Source organism: Elephas maximus, chromosome 2 (assembly GCF_024166365.1).
Source record: "Elephas maximus indicus isolate mEleMax1 chromosome 2, mEleMax1 primary haplotype, whole genome shotgun sequence".
Lineage (NCBI taxonomy): Eukaryota > Metazoa > Chordata > Mammalia > Proboscidea > Elephantidae > Elephas > Elephas maximus.
Genome location: NC_064820.1, coordinates 17,812,569 through 17,825,472, shown reverse-complemented (window position 1 = coordinate 17,825,472; position 12,904 = coordinate 17,812,569). Strand labels below are relative to the sequence as shown.

At 47.6% G+C, this 12,904-nt stretch overlaps 1 protein-coding gene across 2 annotated transcripts in view; it reads right to left on the bottom strand.

Annotated features, from left to right (window-relative positions):
* The window catches only part of OTULIN (OTU deubiquitinase with linear linkage specificity), a 39,532-nt gene that overhangs the window by 6,723 nt on the left and 19,905 nt on the right, over positions 1-12,904 (bottom strand). Inside the window, exons 4-5 of one of the 2 annotated variants that reach the window (XM_049861296.1) lie at positions 10,707-10,850; positions 2,136-2,261 (exon numbers count right to left, since the gene is read on the bottom strand). In XM_049861296.1, the coding sequence (XP_049717253.1) occupies positions 2,136-2,261; positions 10,707-10,850 (270 nt within the window). The remainder of the gene's footprint in view (positions 1-2,135; positions 2,262-10,706; positions 10,851-12,904) is intronic. The other variant, XM_049861301.1, reaches the window with a different exon arrangement.

Below are 12,904 nucleotides of genomic sequence, written 5' to 3'. Positions count from 1 at the left end.
TCATCTGTAAAATGAGGATAACCACAGCAACTACTCCTTGATAGTTGTGAGAACAACACAGAAAGCTTAGTGCAGAGCCTGGCACACAGGAAGTGCTCCGTAAATGCTGGCTCAGATTACTAATGAACAGTCTAATTACAGCAGGTAAATCTAATAAAGCAAAGTAGGCAATTTCACAAAAATTTGGAAAAGAGAAAGAGGAAACAGTTACACGGGCGGAGCTGAAGAGCCCCCCCGCCCCACCCCCTGCTGGCTCCACCACACAGTGAGGCCAGAGCCTGCCCTCAACCCTTCCACTAGCCTGGCACTGAGCAGGTGCAGCCTCGGCCGATAGAGTCCTGCATTCTGCTCCAACAGGCAACGGAAGTAGAGTGCCCTTCCTGTCTCTCTCTTCACTTCTTCACGATGGAAGAAAGATGAAACTACTAGACTTCCTTTTAAAGTATGTTTTCCAATAAACACGTCTTATCTTTATAAACCGACGCTAGGGTCCAGCAAGGCAGGGACCTCTGTTCCTTCACTCAACAAAACATATGCTGAATTTCTATTATGTGCCAGCTCTGTGCCAGGCACTGGGTATGAAGGAAGCAGCAGGACAGTCTCCCACGGAGCTGCAAGTCGAACAGGATCACGAACTAGTATACAGGTCACTCCTGGGGTGAGTGTGGTGAAGGAACCTTAAGAGGCCATGCTGACATCTCCTTAGCTGCCCCCTCATCTCACCCCTTACAAAGCCTGGAACAATCCGCAGGCCCTTACCCCGGGTTCCTGGTGAGGAGGGCTATGGGCTGCTCCAAGTCAAGCAACTAGGGGTGGGTGTGGGCCAGTGTGTGCACAGGACATACAACCCAAGGGCCAGGGTGGGCCAGCGTGCAGGACTTAGAACCCAGGGGCAGGTGTGGGCCAGTGTGCAAGATATACAACCCAGGGGTGGGTGTGGTCCAATGTACAGGACAGACGACCCAGGGGCGGGTGTGGGCCAGTGTGCAGGACAGACGACCCAGGGGCAGGTGTAGGTCGGTGTGCAGGACGTACAACCCAGGGGTCAGTGTGCAGGACAGACGACCCAGGGGCAGGTGTGCGCCAGTGTGCAGGATATACAACCCAGGGGCAGGTGTGGGCCAGTGTGCAGGACAGACGACCCAGGGGCAGGTGTAGGTCGGTGTGCAGGACGTACAACCCAGGGGTCAGTGTGCAGGACATACAACCCAGGGGCAGGTGTGCGCCAGTGTGCAGGATATACAACCCAGGGGCGGGTGTGGGCCAGTGTGTGCAGGACATACAACCCAGGGGCAGGTGTGGTCCAATGTACAGGACAGACGACCCAGGGGCGGGTGTAGGTCAGTGTGCAGGACGTACAACCCAGGGGTCAGTGTGCAGGACATACAACCCACGGGCAGGTGTGGGCCAGTGCACAGCAGGACATACAACCCAGGGGCAGGTGTGGGCCAGTGCACAGCAGGACATACAACCCAGGGGCGGGTGTGGGCCAGTGTGTGCAGGACAGACGACCCAGGGGCGGGTGTGGGCCAGTGTGTGCAGGCCATATGAGCCGAGCCGGATGAGACAGGGTGTGCCCCAGAAAGGCAATACTCTAAGACCCAAACCAACAGAACTGGCAGATCAAATTCTCCCTACACTTCAGTTTCAGAGAAACCTTCAGGGCAGTTTCCAAGACAAGTTATTAAATCTTTTCACTTGAAAGCCATAAGGAAAAGAAGTCTAACAAATACAGACAGAATCTTGAAACATGAACACAATTGGGAAGAATTTAATAAACATGAGTCAGTATCATTTGATAATCCCATAAGAAATATGGATTAAATAACTTAATTGAATCTTACAAATACAACTTAGAACAAAGACTATATTTATAAAGGCTTCCTTTTCAGAAAGGTAAACATTTTACTTTCTAATAGACTAATACATCTCCACCAAGAATATATGATACTGACATTTCTCCATTTTACCAACAACCTCATAGGAAGAATTTGTGTCCATTTAAAATTATTTGCCTAGAAACCGGTCAGGAGCATTGGGTAACTGGCTGTGTGGAGACTGAGAGCCGTCTGCTGGGGCCATTAGGAGCAAGAGCTTTCACTGTGATCAGAGACAGACAACAACATGTTCCAAACCTTCTTCTTGAGAAGAGTGAGGGACTCCTTAATCCTGTCAACCAGGTCCTCGCTCCTCCCGTCGAACTTCAGTCCAAGTTTCCACTGCTTGATCCAGCTGTATTTGCTGATTAGTTTTTCTGGTAACTAGTGCGTCAAGGAACAGAGAGATAAAGAGGCATTAACACTCCAAGAAGCCCACCACAGGATCTAAGACATAAGGAACCATGGGAGCCTAGAGAACCAACCTCCGTCTCCAGAGTTAACTCATGCCCGCCCATCACTGGGGTCTAGGCGGGGGGATCTAAATCTGAAGTCAGGGACTCAAGCCCAGAGGCAGGCTACGGGAGTGAAACAGCGGTTCTGGCTGAGATGCAAAGGCACCGTCTGCCCTGCTGGGCTGCCGGCCACAGTCGCAAACATCCCACAGCCACTGGAAAGCATACACTGAGGCTGTGTGGAGGTGGTGGCTTCACATGAACCGTCTTCAGGGGCTGGGCTCACTGGCAGCCTACCGTCAGTACCTGAGCATGATCGGGACGGCACTTCGGGGCATGAGAGGTCCAGGATAAAATGAAAGCCTACTTCTGACTAGGACAATTAAAACCTCACTGCTGATTTAAAAAAAAAAAAACAACTAAGAACAAAGTAGAAAAAGATCTTTTTGTTAAGTAATGTTAACACGTATACTCAAAGTTTTAATATTCAAGGAAACAACATTACATCTAGTTTAACTGTCTCATCAGTAGAGCAGGATAAAAAAATACACCTGAGAGGGGACATCTAAGTCAAGTGGCATAACAAAACATATTAAGAAAACATTCTGCATCCCACTTTGGAGAGTGGCATCTGGAGTCTTAAAAGCTAGCAAGCAGCCATCTAAGGTGCATCAATTGGTCTCAACCCACCTGGAGCAAAGGACAATGAAGAACACCAAAGACACAAGGTAATTATAAGCCCAAGAGATAGAAAGGGCCACATAAATCAGAGACTACATAAGCCTGAGAGGAACTAGATGGTGCCCGGCTATCACCGATGACTGCCGTGACAGGGAACACAACAGAGAATCCCTGATGGAGCAGGAGAACAGTGGGATGCAGACCTCAAATTCTCGTAAAAAGACCAGACTTAATGGTCTGACTGAAACTAGACGGACCCTGGAGGTCACGGTCCCCAGACCTTCTGTTAGCCCAAGACAGGAACCATTCCCAAAGCCAAATCTTCAGACAGGGGTTGGATTGGACTATAAGACAGAAAATGATATTGGTGAGGAGTGAGCTTCTTGCCTCAAGTAGACACATGAAATTATGTGGGCAGCTCCTGTCTGGAGGGGAGATAAGAAGGCAGAGGAGAAAGGAGCTGATTGAATGGACATGGGAATACAGGTAGGGGGAGAGCAACTAGGAGTACATAACAAAAAATAAATAAATAAATAAACATAACAAGGTGGGTATAAATTTTTGTATGAGAGACTGACTTGATTTGTAAACTTTCACTTAAAGTATAATTTAAAAAAAAAAGAGAAACACCTGAGAAGGAGAGGCAGGGGTTTAGGGAGCTATGAGAGAACTACCAGCTGCTCGTTCTCCATTTCTTTTTCGCCCATAGTATTTATTTTGTTTTCCCCTAATTATCCATAGAATATGGAGTGTGAGAGGCAAGCTGAGACTCAACTTGATGGATGACGGCCTGGGAACCCAGACTCTTCTAGCAACCTTGGGCATGTCAGGAGAAAAGCCACACAATGAGGCTGGGCAGAGCCATATTACTTCAAAGCTATAAAATTTACAAAGAAAAAAGTTCACCTCCAAGTTAAAAGATCATTAAAGAATAATTAAATCCTATGACATGCTACATGGAACCTGAGCTTACTTAACCGACAGCCTAAATGAGGCAGTTCTACCGCAGTCTAAGACGCTAAAGGCCCTTTCATGAATGGGAATTCCAGCTTTACCTGCTCAAGCTAGCACACATGTGTGAAACTAAGGTGGTTTCATCTCTGCAAAAACAGAACCACAACAGGGACATCCATGATTCTTCAAGTCACCACAGTGATGGCAATCTACAATCACACTTTGGGCAAGCGGGGGGGCGGTCACGTTCTCGGCTTATAAGAAGGATGACAGGCGACAGCCCCCTCAGAGCCGCACAGCCCAGCCCAGTGCCACACTGGCGCTTCAGCAGTATTTGGGCAGCTCTGCTGCAAAACCTTCCATTTGGGTTCTTGGGTCCATCACCAGAACCTAAGGTGCCCTCAAGTGGCAGCAAGCTGGAATCACAGCTGGCACAAAGAACTGCAACTGAGCAGAAAAGACTGGCTCCACAAGGGTGAGCTGGCGAAGATGAGGTCAGGAGAGCCGGGCAGCTGGTAGGGGTTTAAGGCAGGCACCACACGCTGCAGACTTAGGAGACCTAGAGCCCTAACTACACACAGGGGAACCTAAGAGGTTGTTCCTCATTGCTTCAAGGCATTGGTCACACTGGCACTAGATTAACTATCCAGTTCAGGGCAGTCTACTCCTGGAGAAAGTCAAAAAATGAGGAGTGAAAAGCACAGACGATTAACAAAGAACAATGGAGTCAAGATTATTTAGAAGAAAAAAACTGAATCCTTTCAGGAGTCATAACACATACCCACTGCCATCAAGTTTCCAACTCACGACAACCCTACAGGACAGAGCAGAACTGCCCCATAGGGTTTCCGAGGCTGTAATCTTCATGGAGCAAACTATCACATCTTTCTCCCATGAAGCAGCTGGCGGGTTCCAACTACCAACCTTTTGGTTAGCAGCCGAGCACTTAACAACTGTGCCACCAGGGCTCCTCAGTCACAACACACAGAAGCGCATAAAGAGCTAATCTTTTCTACTAAGCACAAAAGGACTGCACTTTTGTTAAAATAAAGATTTAAGTAAGGAATAAAGAATTTTCTGTAGAATCTAAGATTAAAGTAGTAATTAGTTTAGGTGTAACTTCATTTGTGACGGAATTAAACAGTCTGCTTTCTCTAGCAAATGCCTACAGTTCTTGAAGTCACCACCATGACTAAAGGGTTAACAACAAAAATGTGTCATCCCCAAAGCTAATTCAACAAAAGGGCTGGACATAGCCTACTCCACTCTAACACCACCAAGGTCCCACCCAGTCAGAGACATTCCAACACGTAGTGTACATAGAAACCTGAGGACTCCTGCTTACAGGTCACCCCTTCTCAGGGACTGAGGAGCAGGTAAGGACGAAGCTCCCCCTCACAGGTGGAAGAGTAAGGCCGAGAAGCTGGGCAGCAGCAGAGAATGCCTGGGATCTCTCGCTGAGCTCACAGTAAGGGGAAGGCCTCCCCATCTAGCTCTCCTGTTTCCCTTTAATGTCCTGAAACCAACTGACGTTCTATGGGAGCAGAGATGGCAGAATCCACACAGGACATCCTTCAGCCTGCCAAGGGAACCAGGTGCAGCTCACTAAAGCGTACGTATGCCTCAGGGACAAATATGGCTTCTCTGGGTTCACCCGAGCATCTTGATGAAATGCACCACAGGTCACGGATGTTAGCGTGTGGCCTGCAGCCGTGGCCGAGGCTGGTTCTGGGTCTATGGACTCCTGAACACACTTAGGTGTCCCACCATCGCCACAGCTGAAGGTAGATGGGTAAGCGCTGAGCTGGCCCTGTTCAGCAGACCCTAGTTAGTAACGCTCAAACGCGATTCCCTCCAAGCTGCCTGCTGAGAGAAGCATTTCTGTGGTTCTAGCGGCGGCCAGTGCTCCCGGGACTTCCAAAAGCCACGTGCACACAGAGTAACAGAGGTGTCTGTGCCCTGAGCAGGACACACAGCTGTCACTGGACACAGGGCAGTGGTAAGAGGCCCTCGGCACTTCAGGAGGACCAAGGAACAAGGTAAACTGACACACAGCCATTTCCAGAAGGGCTACTGTGGGTCTTAAGATCCCTGGGTGGCACAAATGGTTTGCCCTGGACTACTCCTTGAAAGGCTGGCAGTTCAGACCCACCCAGAGCCACCACAGAAGAAAGGCCTGGCGTTCTGCTCCCATACAGGTTACAGCCAACAAAACCCTGTTGAATCAGACTAAGCCAAAAGCAAAGAAGTTTCCTGAATAAACTAAAAGCTTCGAAGGCCAGCATAGTAGGGGCGGAGGTTTGGGGGGCCATGGTTTCAGGGGACATCTAAGTCAACTGGCATAATAAAATCTATTAAGAAAACATTCTGAATCCCACTTTGGAGAGTGGCGTCTGGGGTCTTAAACACTAGCAAGCGGCCATCTAAGATGCCTCAATTGGTCTCTACCCACCTGGAGCAAAGGACAATGAAGACTACCAAGGACACAGGGTAATTATGAGCCCAAGAGACAGAAAGGGCCACATAAATCAGAGACTACATCAGCCTGAGACCAGAAGAACTAGATGGTGCCCAGCTATAACTGATGACTGCCCTGACAGGGAACACAACAGAGAACCCCTAAGGGAACAGGAGAGCAGTGGGATGCAGACCCCAAATTCTTGTAAAAAGATCAGACTTAATGGGTCTGACTGAGAGTAAAAGGGCCCTGGAGGTCATGGTCCCTAGGCCTTCTGTTAGCCCAAGACAGGAACTATTCCCAAAGCCAACTCTTCAGACAGGGATTGCAATGGAGTATGGGATAGAAAATGATATTGGTGAGGGGTGAGCTTCTTGGCTCAAGCAGACACATGAGGCTATGTGGGCAGCTCCTGTCTGGAGGGGAGATGAGAGGGCAGAGGGGGTCAGAAGCTGGCCGAATGGACACAAAACTAGAGCAGAGGGAAGGAGTGTGTTGTCTCATTAGGGGGAGTGCAACTAGGAGTATGTATCAAGGCATATATAAATTTTTGTATGAGAGACTGACTTAATTTGTAAGCTTTCACTTAAAGCACAACAAAAATTAAAAAAAGAAAACCGTGTGGTGCAGCTGCACTCTGTAACACCTGGGGTCACCGTGAGTCAGAATCAACTCCACGGCAATGGGTTTGGTTTTGATTTACTGTGGGCCTGGTCCAAGTGTTTATAATAGCAAGTCTATCCTGTTTTTTAATACAGGTAATTTATACCAAGTTCCAACAGCAAGCAGGATTTTACTCACTATGACAGGGCACAACTGATTCCTATCCACAAGGAAGATGGGTAGGAGAGGGGCACACTGCCTATCATACCAAAACTCCTATACAACAGGCAACAGAATTAACAATTCACTTGACTGCTCGTCTCAAGCACACGTATTACAAGTAATATGTGGAGATGCTGAGTGTCTATCATTCCCGGGTGTGATGGATCAGGTACCCCACCCACACCACCCAGCTCTGCAGCCCTCACCCCCACCTCCACCCCTTCTGCTGTCCTTGGTTCCAGCCCTGGTCTTCCAGCACACCCCACCATGCACTCGCTCCTTCCACGAGGCCCTTGTCAGGGTGGACAAGGCAAGGCCAGTGCAGGGCAGAATGAGAAGAGGACAGCACAGCATCAGAGGAGGCCTGCTGCTGGGAGGAGCTGGAAACCGTCTGGTCAAGCACAACCAGGTGAAGCTGTGTGCCCTTACCTGCACTGGCACGTGACTGTGAAGCACCCAGTGACTCTGTCACCTTAGCAAGCCTCTGAGTGATGCAACAAACAATTGTGAACAGAGTTGTGCAAAACATGGCAAATTATGGGAAAAATCAACAGAGGAACAAGTCTTCCGGTTGGATGAGAGCAAGAAAAGACCAAAGTCATTTCTTCATCTGTCATGTAGCAGCACCAAAGTCTAACAAGCTTAATTATAAAACTCACAGGCAGGTATGATGTGTTTTCTGGGGCCTCCTGGCCTTCGATAAATGTTAGACGACAAAAATAACACCACTATGACCAACTAATTAGTTGGTCAAGAGAAAAATTTTGTTACCTAATACACAGAAGATACTGGAAGGGAAGAAACTGGAAAGAATTTCTGAGAAACTAAAAAAAATTTTCACATCACTCAAAGCAAGTCAGGTAACCCACCCCAAAGCCCTGTAGCTGCTGCACACAACTCGTCCCTGCCAATCAGAAATGGACGCAGCCTGCCTAGGCCGTCAGCAATAAGGCCGACGATCCTACCCAAACGCACCCTGTCCGTGAAACAGAAGGCAGCTGCGCTTTACTTTCTTCTGTTGTGCTTTAAGTGAAAGTTTACAATCCAGGTCACTTTCTAATACAAAAACTTACCCATACCTTGGTATGTGACCCTAGTTGCCCTCCCTACAATGTGACGGCACACTCCTCCTCTCCACCCCGTACTGCCCGTGTCCGTCCAACCAGCTCCTGTCCCCCTCTGCCTTCTCATACCGCCTCCAGGCAGGAGCTGCTGTGCTTCACTTTCCCAGGAAGTGTTTCATATGTTTAATTACTTAGGACACTGCTTGCGACAGTTTCTGGGGAAGTATAAAAATTCAAATTCATGATGTCAACTAAGTCCACAAATGTAAACAGCTCCTTAAATTAAAGGCTCAGAAGAAAAACTCAGCCTAACATTGTAGAGGATTTTAGGTCACGATCTGTAAATGAAGTGAAGGCTGTCAAGCACGGAAGTGAAAACAAGCGGCTGGTGCTCCACACGGGCTTCCCGGCACTGCCTGTGTCCACAGGCATCCTGCTGCCTACAGACCAAGGCTTCTGAAATACTTCATTACTAATAAATGCCGTGACAAGCAAAGGACAAAACAGCCTTTCTTTCTTTTACCTTTATATAGATAGAAAAATAAGTTTGTGCTGAAAAACCTGCTTAAGATGACATATGTCATTGCTTAGAAAAAAGTATCTTTCACAGACAAGGCTTCGACAGCTTATGTACGTGTGCTGATTTTATAGTGATTTATAAAATGGATAATCATAAAGCGGACAGGCAGGCACACGGTACCCTCCACTCACGGGCCCTGGTTTTGCCCTCTGGAGCCGTAGGACCCCTCATTCACCTAACAGACCTCAAACATTTTATCCAGCTACCAGTTTCCTCTAGAAGTCATCTTTTCCTCAGGCAAGAACCTCCTGCTCCTCTAACTACTCCCTAAATGAGATGAGCCACCTTGGTCACGCTCCAACAGCCGTCTGCTAGTGAAGACACAGGGCAGAAAGTGGCGCTCACGCTGGGCCTGCTACCGCCTGGACTTCAGCCAGCGCTCCTTCCGATGCAGCCAGCGCGTCAGCAGGGCTGGAGACCACATTCCGCGCGGACTCACGCTGGGCATGCAATCAATTAAAGCCCTGACGCCTTTTTTTCCTTCATAAACTGCTGTTAAGGCAACTCTCCTCCAGCCAGCACTTGTGCCATTCTTTTTTTTTTTTTAACTACAGACTATACATTTTCTTCCAATTAATGTCATATTGTCAGTTCTGCTCAATCATTTCTGCCCACCAGAATCTTTTGGGATATTCTGTCATCCAGCTTATTATGATGTGACTTTGTCTGATCTCCGGCCTGGACACACTGATGCACGGCTTTCCAGTCACCACCAAGTCTTGGACTTAAAACACTAATGAGGGCCAGGTCTGGGACACAGCCCCTGACCCTCCTCCCCTCCTAGGCTGTGTTCTCTAAAGAAGCAAAACCAGTACAGTGTATAAATATACACAGACAGATTTATATCAAGGAAATGGCTCACAAGGTTGTAGAAGCTGGAAAGTCCCAAGTCTGTGGGTCAGGCTGGAGGCTTCTCCTAACTCACGTAGCTGCAGGGGCTGGTGAGCCCAAGATCAGAAGGTCAGATAGCAGGTCTCTGGCTCACAGGCTGTGGAGGCTGATGAATCCCAGCATTGGGAGGTAAGATAGCAGATAAGCTGCTAGCTCCAGTCCCAAGAACCAGAGGTCAGATGAACACGAGTCAGCTACAGGATCCAGAATGAGCAAAAGCCAGCCAGCCTTGCCAGAAGGTCCACCTATGCTGGATGGAGGCCACACCCCCAAGGAAACTGTTCCAACTGACTGCTCACAGGAGATCTCGTCATGGAGGTGATGGCATTATATCAGATCGCACTGTGGAGGGGATTACATTACAGAGCTGCCAAACTACAACATAACTGCCAAACCACTGAGAATCATGACCTGGCCGAGCTGACACACAGCCTTAGCCATCACACACTCCCAGGAAGCCAAGGTGGTGTTACCATCTCTCCTCCAGTGTGGCTGCTCAGTTGCTCACAAGGCCAGTCCCCCTAACGTTGTGCAGAGGGTTCTACCTATTTCCTGAATTAAGTAAGAAACATGTTTTCTAAGCCCCTGGCAGGTTCTTAAATTATAAAATATACTGCCCACTTGATGTAAACTCCAACATTGAGGTCAAACTGTTCCAAAGTTTTTTTTACAAACTCTAAACATCTGCTCTCTAGTTCAGCTGAACTGCTTGAATCGGTTTTGTTGTCTTTCTTATCTGGGAAATACCCATTATTCTTGGCCATTTTACTACGTGAAATCGTGCCAGCCACATAGAACTGAGCACACCCACAAGCTGACACCATGTCACAAGCGACACCAGCAAAAGCATGGGCAGAAAGGGGAAGTCTCTCACGCAGCTACGGGAAACACTGCGGAGTCAAACCTGCGGTGGCAGCGTACCAGCGTGAGCTCCGGGTCCTGCAGCCAGGGGGGCAGCTCCGCCAGCTGGCTCATGGCCTGGAACAGCGTAGCCCTCAGCGCACAGTAATTATCGCCGCGGACGCACCTTATGGAGGTGAATTTCTGAGAAACTTCCTTGTAGCCCTGGGTGAAAGTATCAAAGAATCCAAAGTGGGTCATTACTGACTTCAGATGGCAGGGAGAGTTTTACTCTGTGGGGAAAAATTGTCCCAGATTGCTGCAAGAATGGAAACAAGGCTTTATGTGGGACATTCCAACCCCTTTTTTAATAACAAAAAAAGTTATAAAATCTGAGTACTGTATGAAATATCTGCATATGCAATGTACACGATAGACTAGACATATAATATATACTAAGTATTGTTAAAACACATCTGTCACCCCAAAGATGGAATCGTGTGTCCCTTTCTAAGCAACTACTGTTAACATTCACTTATTGACCACTAACATTCTGAAGGGCTTATTCTGTGTTCATGTTGACCCTGACCTCTTTAATGAAGAGGCAGAAGAGACTGAGAAAAATGTGCTAAGTTTGTATCTCTGAATTAAGAACTGTATACCAAATCCCAAGTCTGTATGGTATATATAAAGAAGTCTACATGCTAGAAGGAGCCCTGGTGGCACAGTGGTTAACAGCTTGCTTGGCTGCTAACCAAAAGGTCAGCAGTTGGAATTCACCAGCCACTCCCTGGAAACCCTATGGGGCAGTTCTACTCTGTCCTATAGGGTCGCTATGAGTTGAAATTGACTCGACAGCAATGGGTTTTTGGTTTGACAGCTAGGAGATATCCAGATAATTCTTATACTTAAAATAAATAAATAAATAACACCGTGGATGGAAGTGCCATTCTTGCTCAGTCTGAAAGTGAAATGAGGAAATGAAAATGTTCAGTGGCATACTCAGTCACTCAAAGATAGCCACCAACTGGACAATTCCGAGGCGTACACACACAAAAAAAAAAAAGGACGTGAGGAAATCCCAGTGACAGGCACACAGGCACCCGTGACGACCTGACTTCTCCAGTCGGACCTGCTCAAATGCAAATCAGAGGATGACGTTCTAAGTGAGTATGACAGGGAAAGGTCCTTGAGCACTTCCTTCCAATAATACCATTTTGAGAGCAGCACTTTGACTTAGTCATCCAACCACTGTGGATGTGAGGGCCTATCACACCTGCCACATGCACTCCTTCCCTATGGCGGACCCCACATTCCCCCCAGAGGACTTAGGATGGCTTGTTCAACAGACACTGCACTTTCCAAATGTGCTCATTATTCATGTTACGTCAGAGGGGAGACAAACTCTGTAAATTAAATTTGGATCCATACGTGCTTACTTCCAAAAGAATATCCAAAATAAAGACTATACATGTAGACAAACAAGGACTAATACAGAACCGAGAGCTAAGCTGTCGTCAGGCACCAGAGATGCGCCAATCACCACTGGTGGGTCCAGATGTGGCACTTTTCTGACGTGGAGGTGATTGCTTGTCACTGAATGACTCTACCTACAGGGTCAAGTCTTCCTGGCATGAAACCCACAGAGGCATGATTTTAGCCCAAGCCCCTGAATGTGGAATATCTGGATGATTTAGGAGAAATCTTCAATTACAGTCTTCAAGTCACCAACTGCTATAAGCGATCCTCTAAAAAGGCTAAGGTCATAAAGGAGAATCGCAAGTCAGTGAAAGCACTTCTGGGGAAGCTGAGGAAACAGTTCAGATACTTGGCTTCCTGGTTATCTAAACTGATACAGGGCAGGAAGGAGGAACATCTAAGAGTGGCTGATGAGCCTACTTAGCAGACAGCCATAAAAAGATAAAACGTTCTGAACCTCTGGCAAGGGTGGAGAGTGCAGGTATTTCACGGCTGAGCCCCCAGCAAGTGCCCGGCAAGCAAAGAGTCTAGACACCAGACTTGCAGGGACTGAGAGCTGACATCTGCTCTTGGAGTTTTAAAAGTGGCAGCTTGCCTTCTGACGCAGGCCAGCCCACTTCGCACAGGCAGGCGTGCTTGAAGTACCTGCTGAAGGATGCAGTATTTTCTACAAAAACAAGCTCTGTGGAAAAGAATAAACGTATTCAAACATTAAAAAAATGGAAAATTTTAAGCATTAAAAAAACAAACAAAAAAAATAGTTGAAAAATATTTCTCTCAAAAATGACAGATCAGTATCT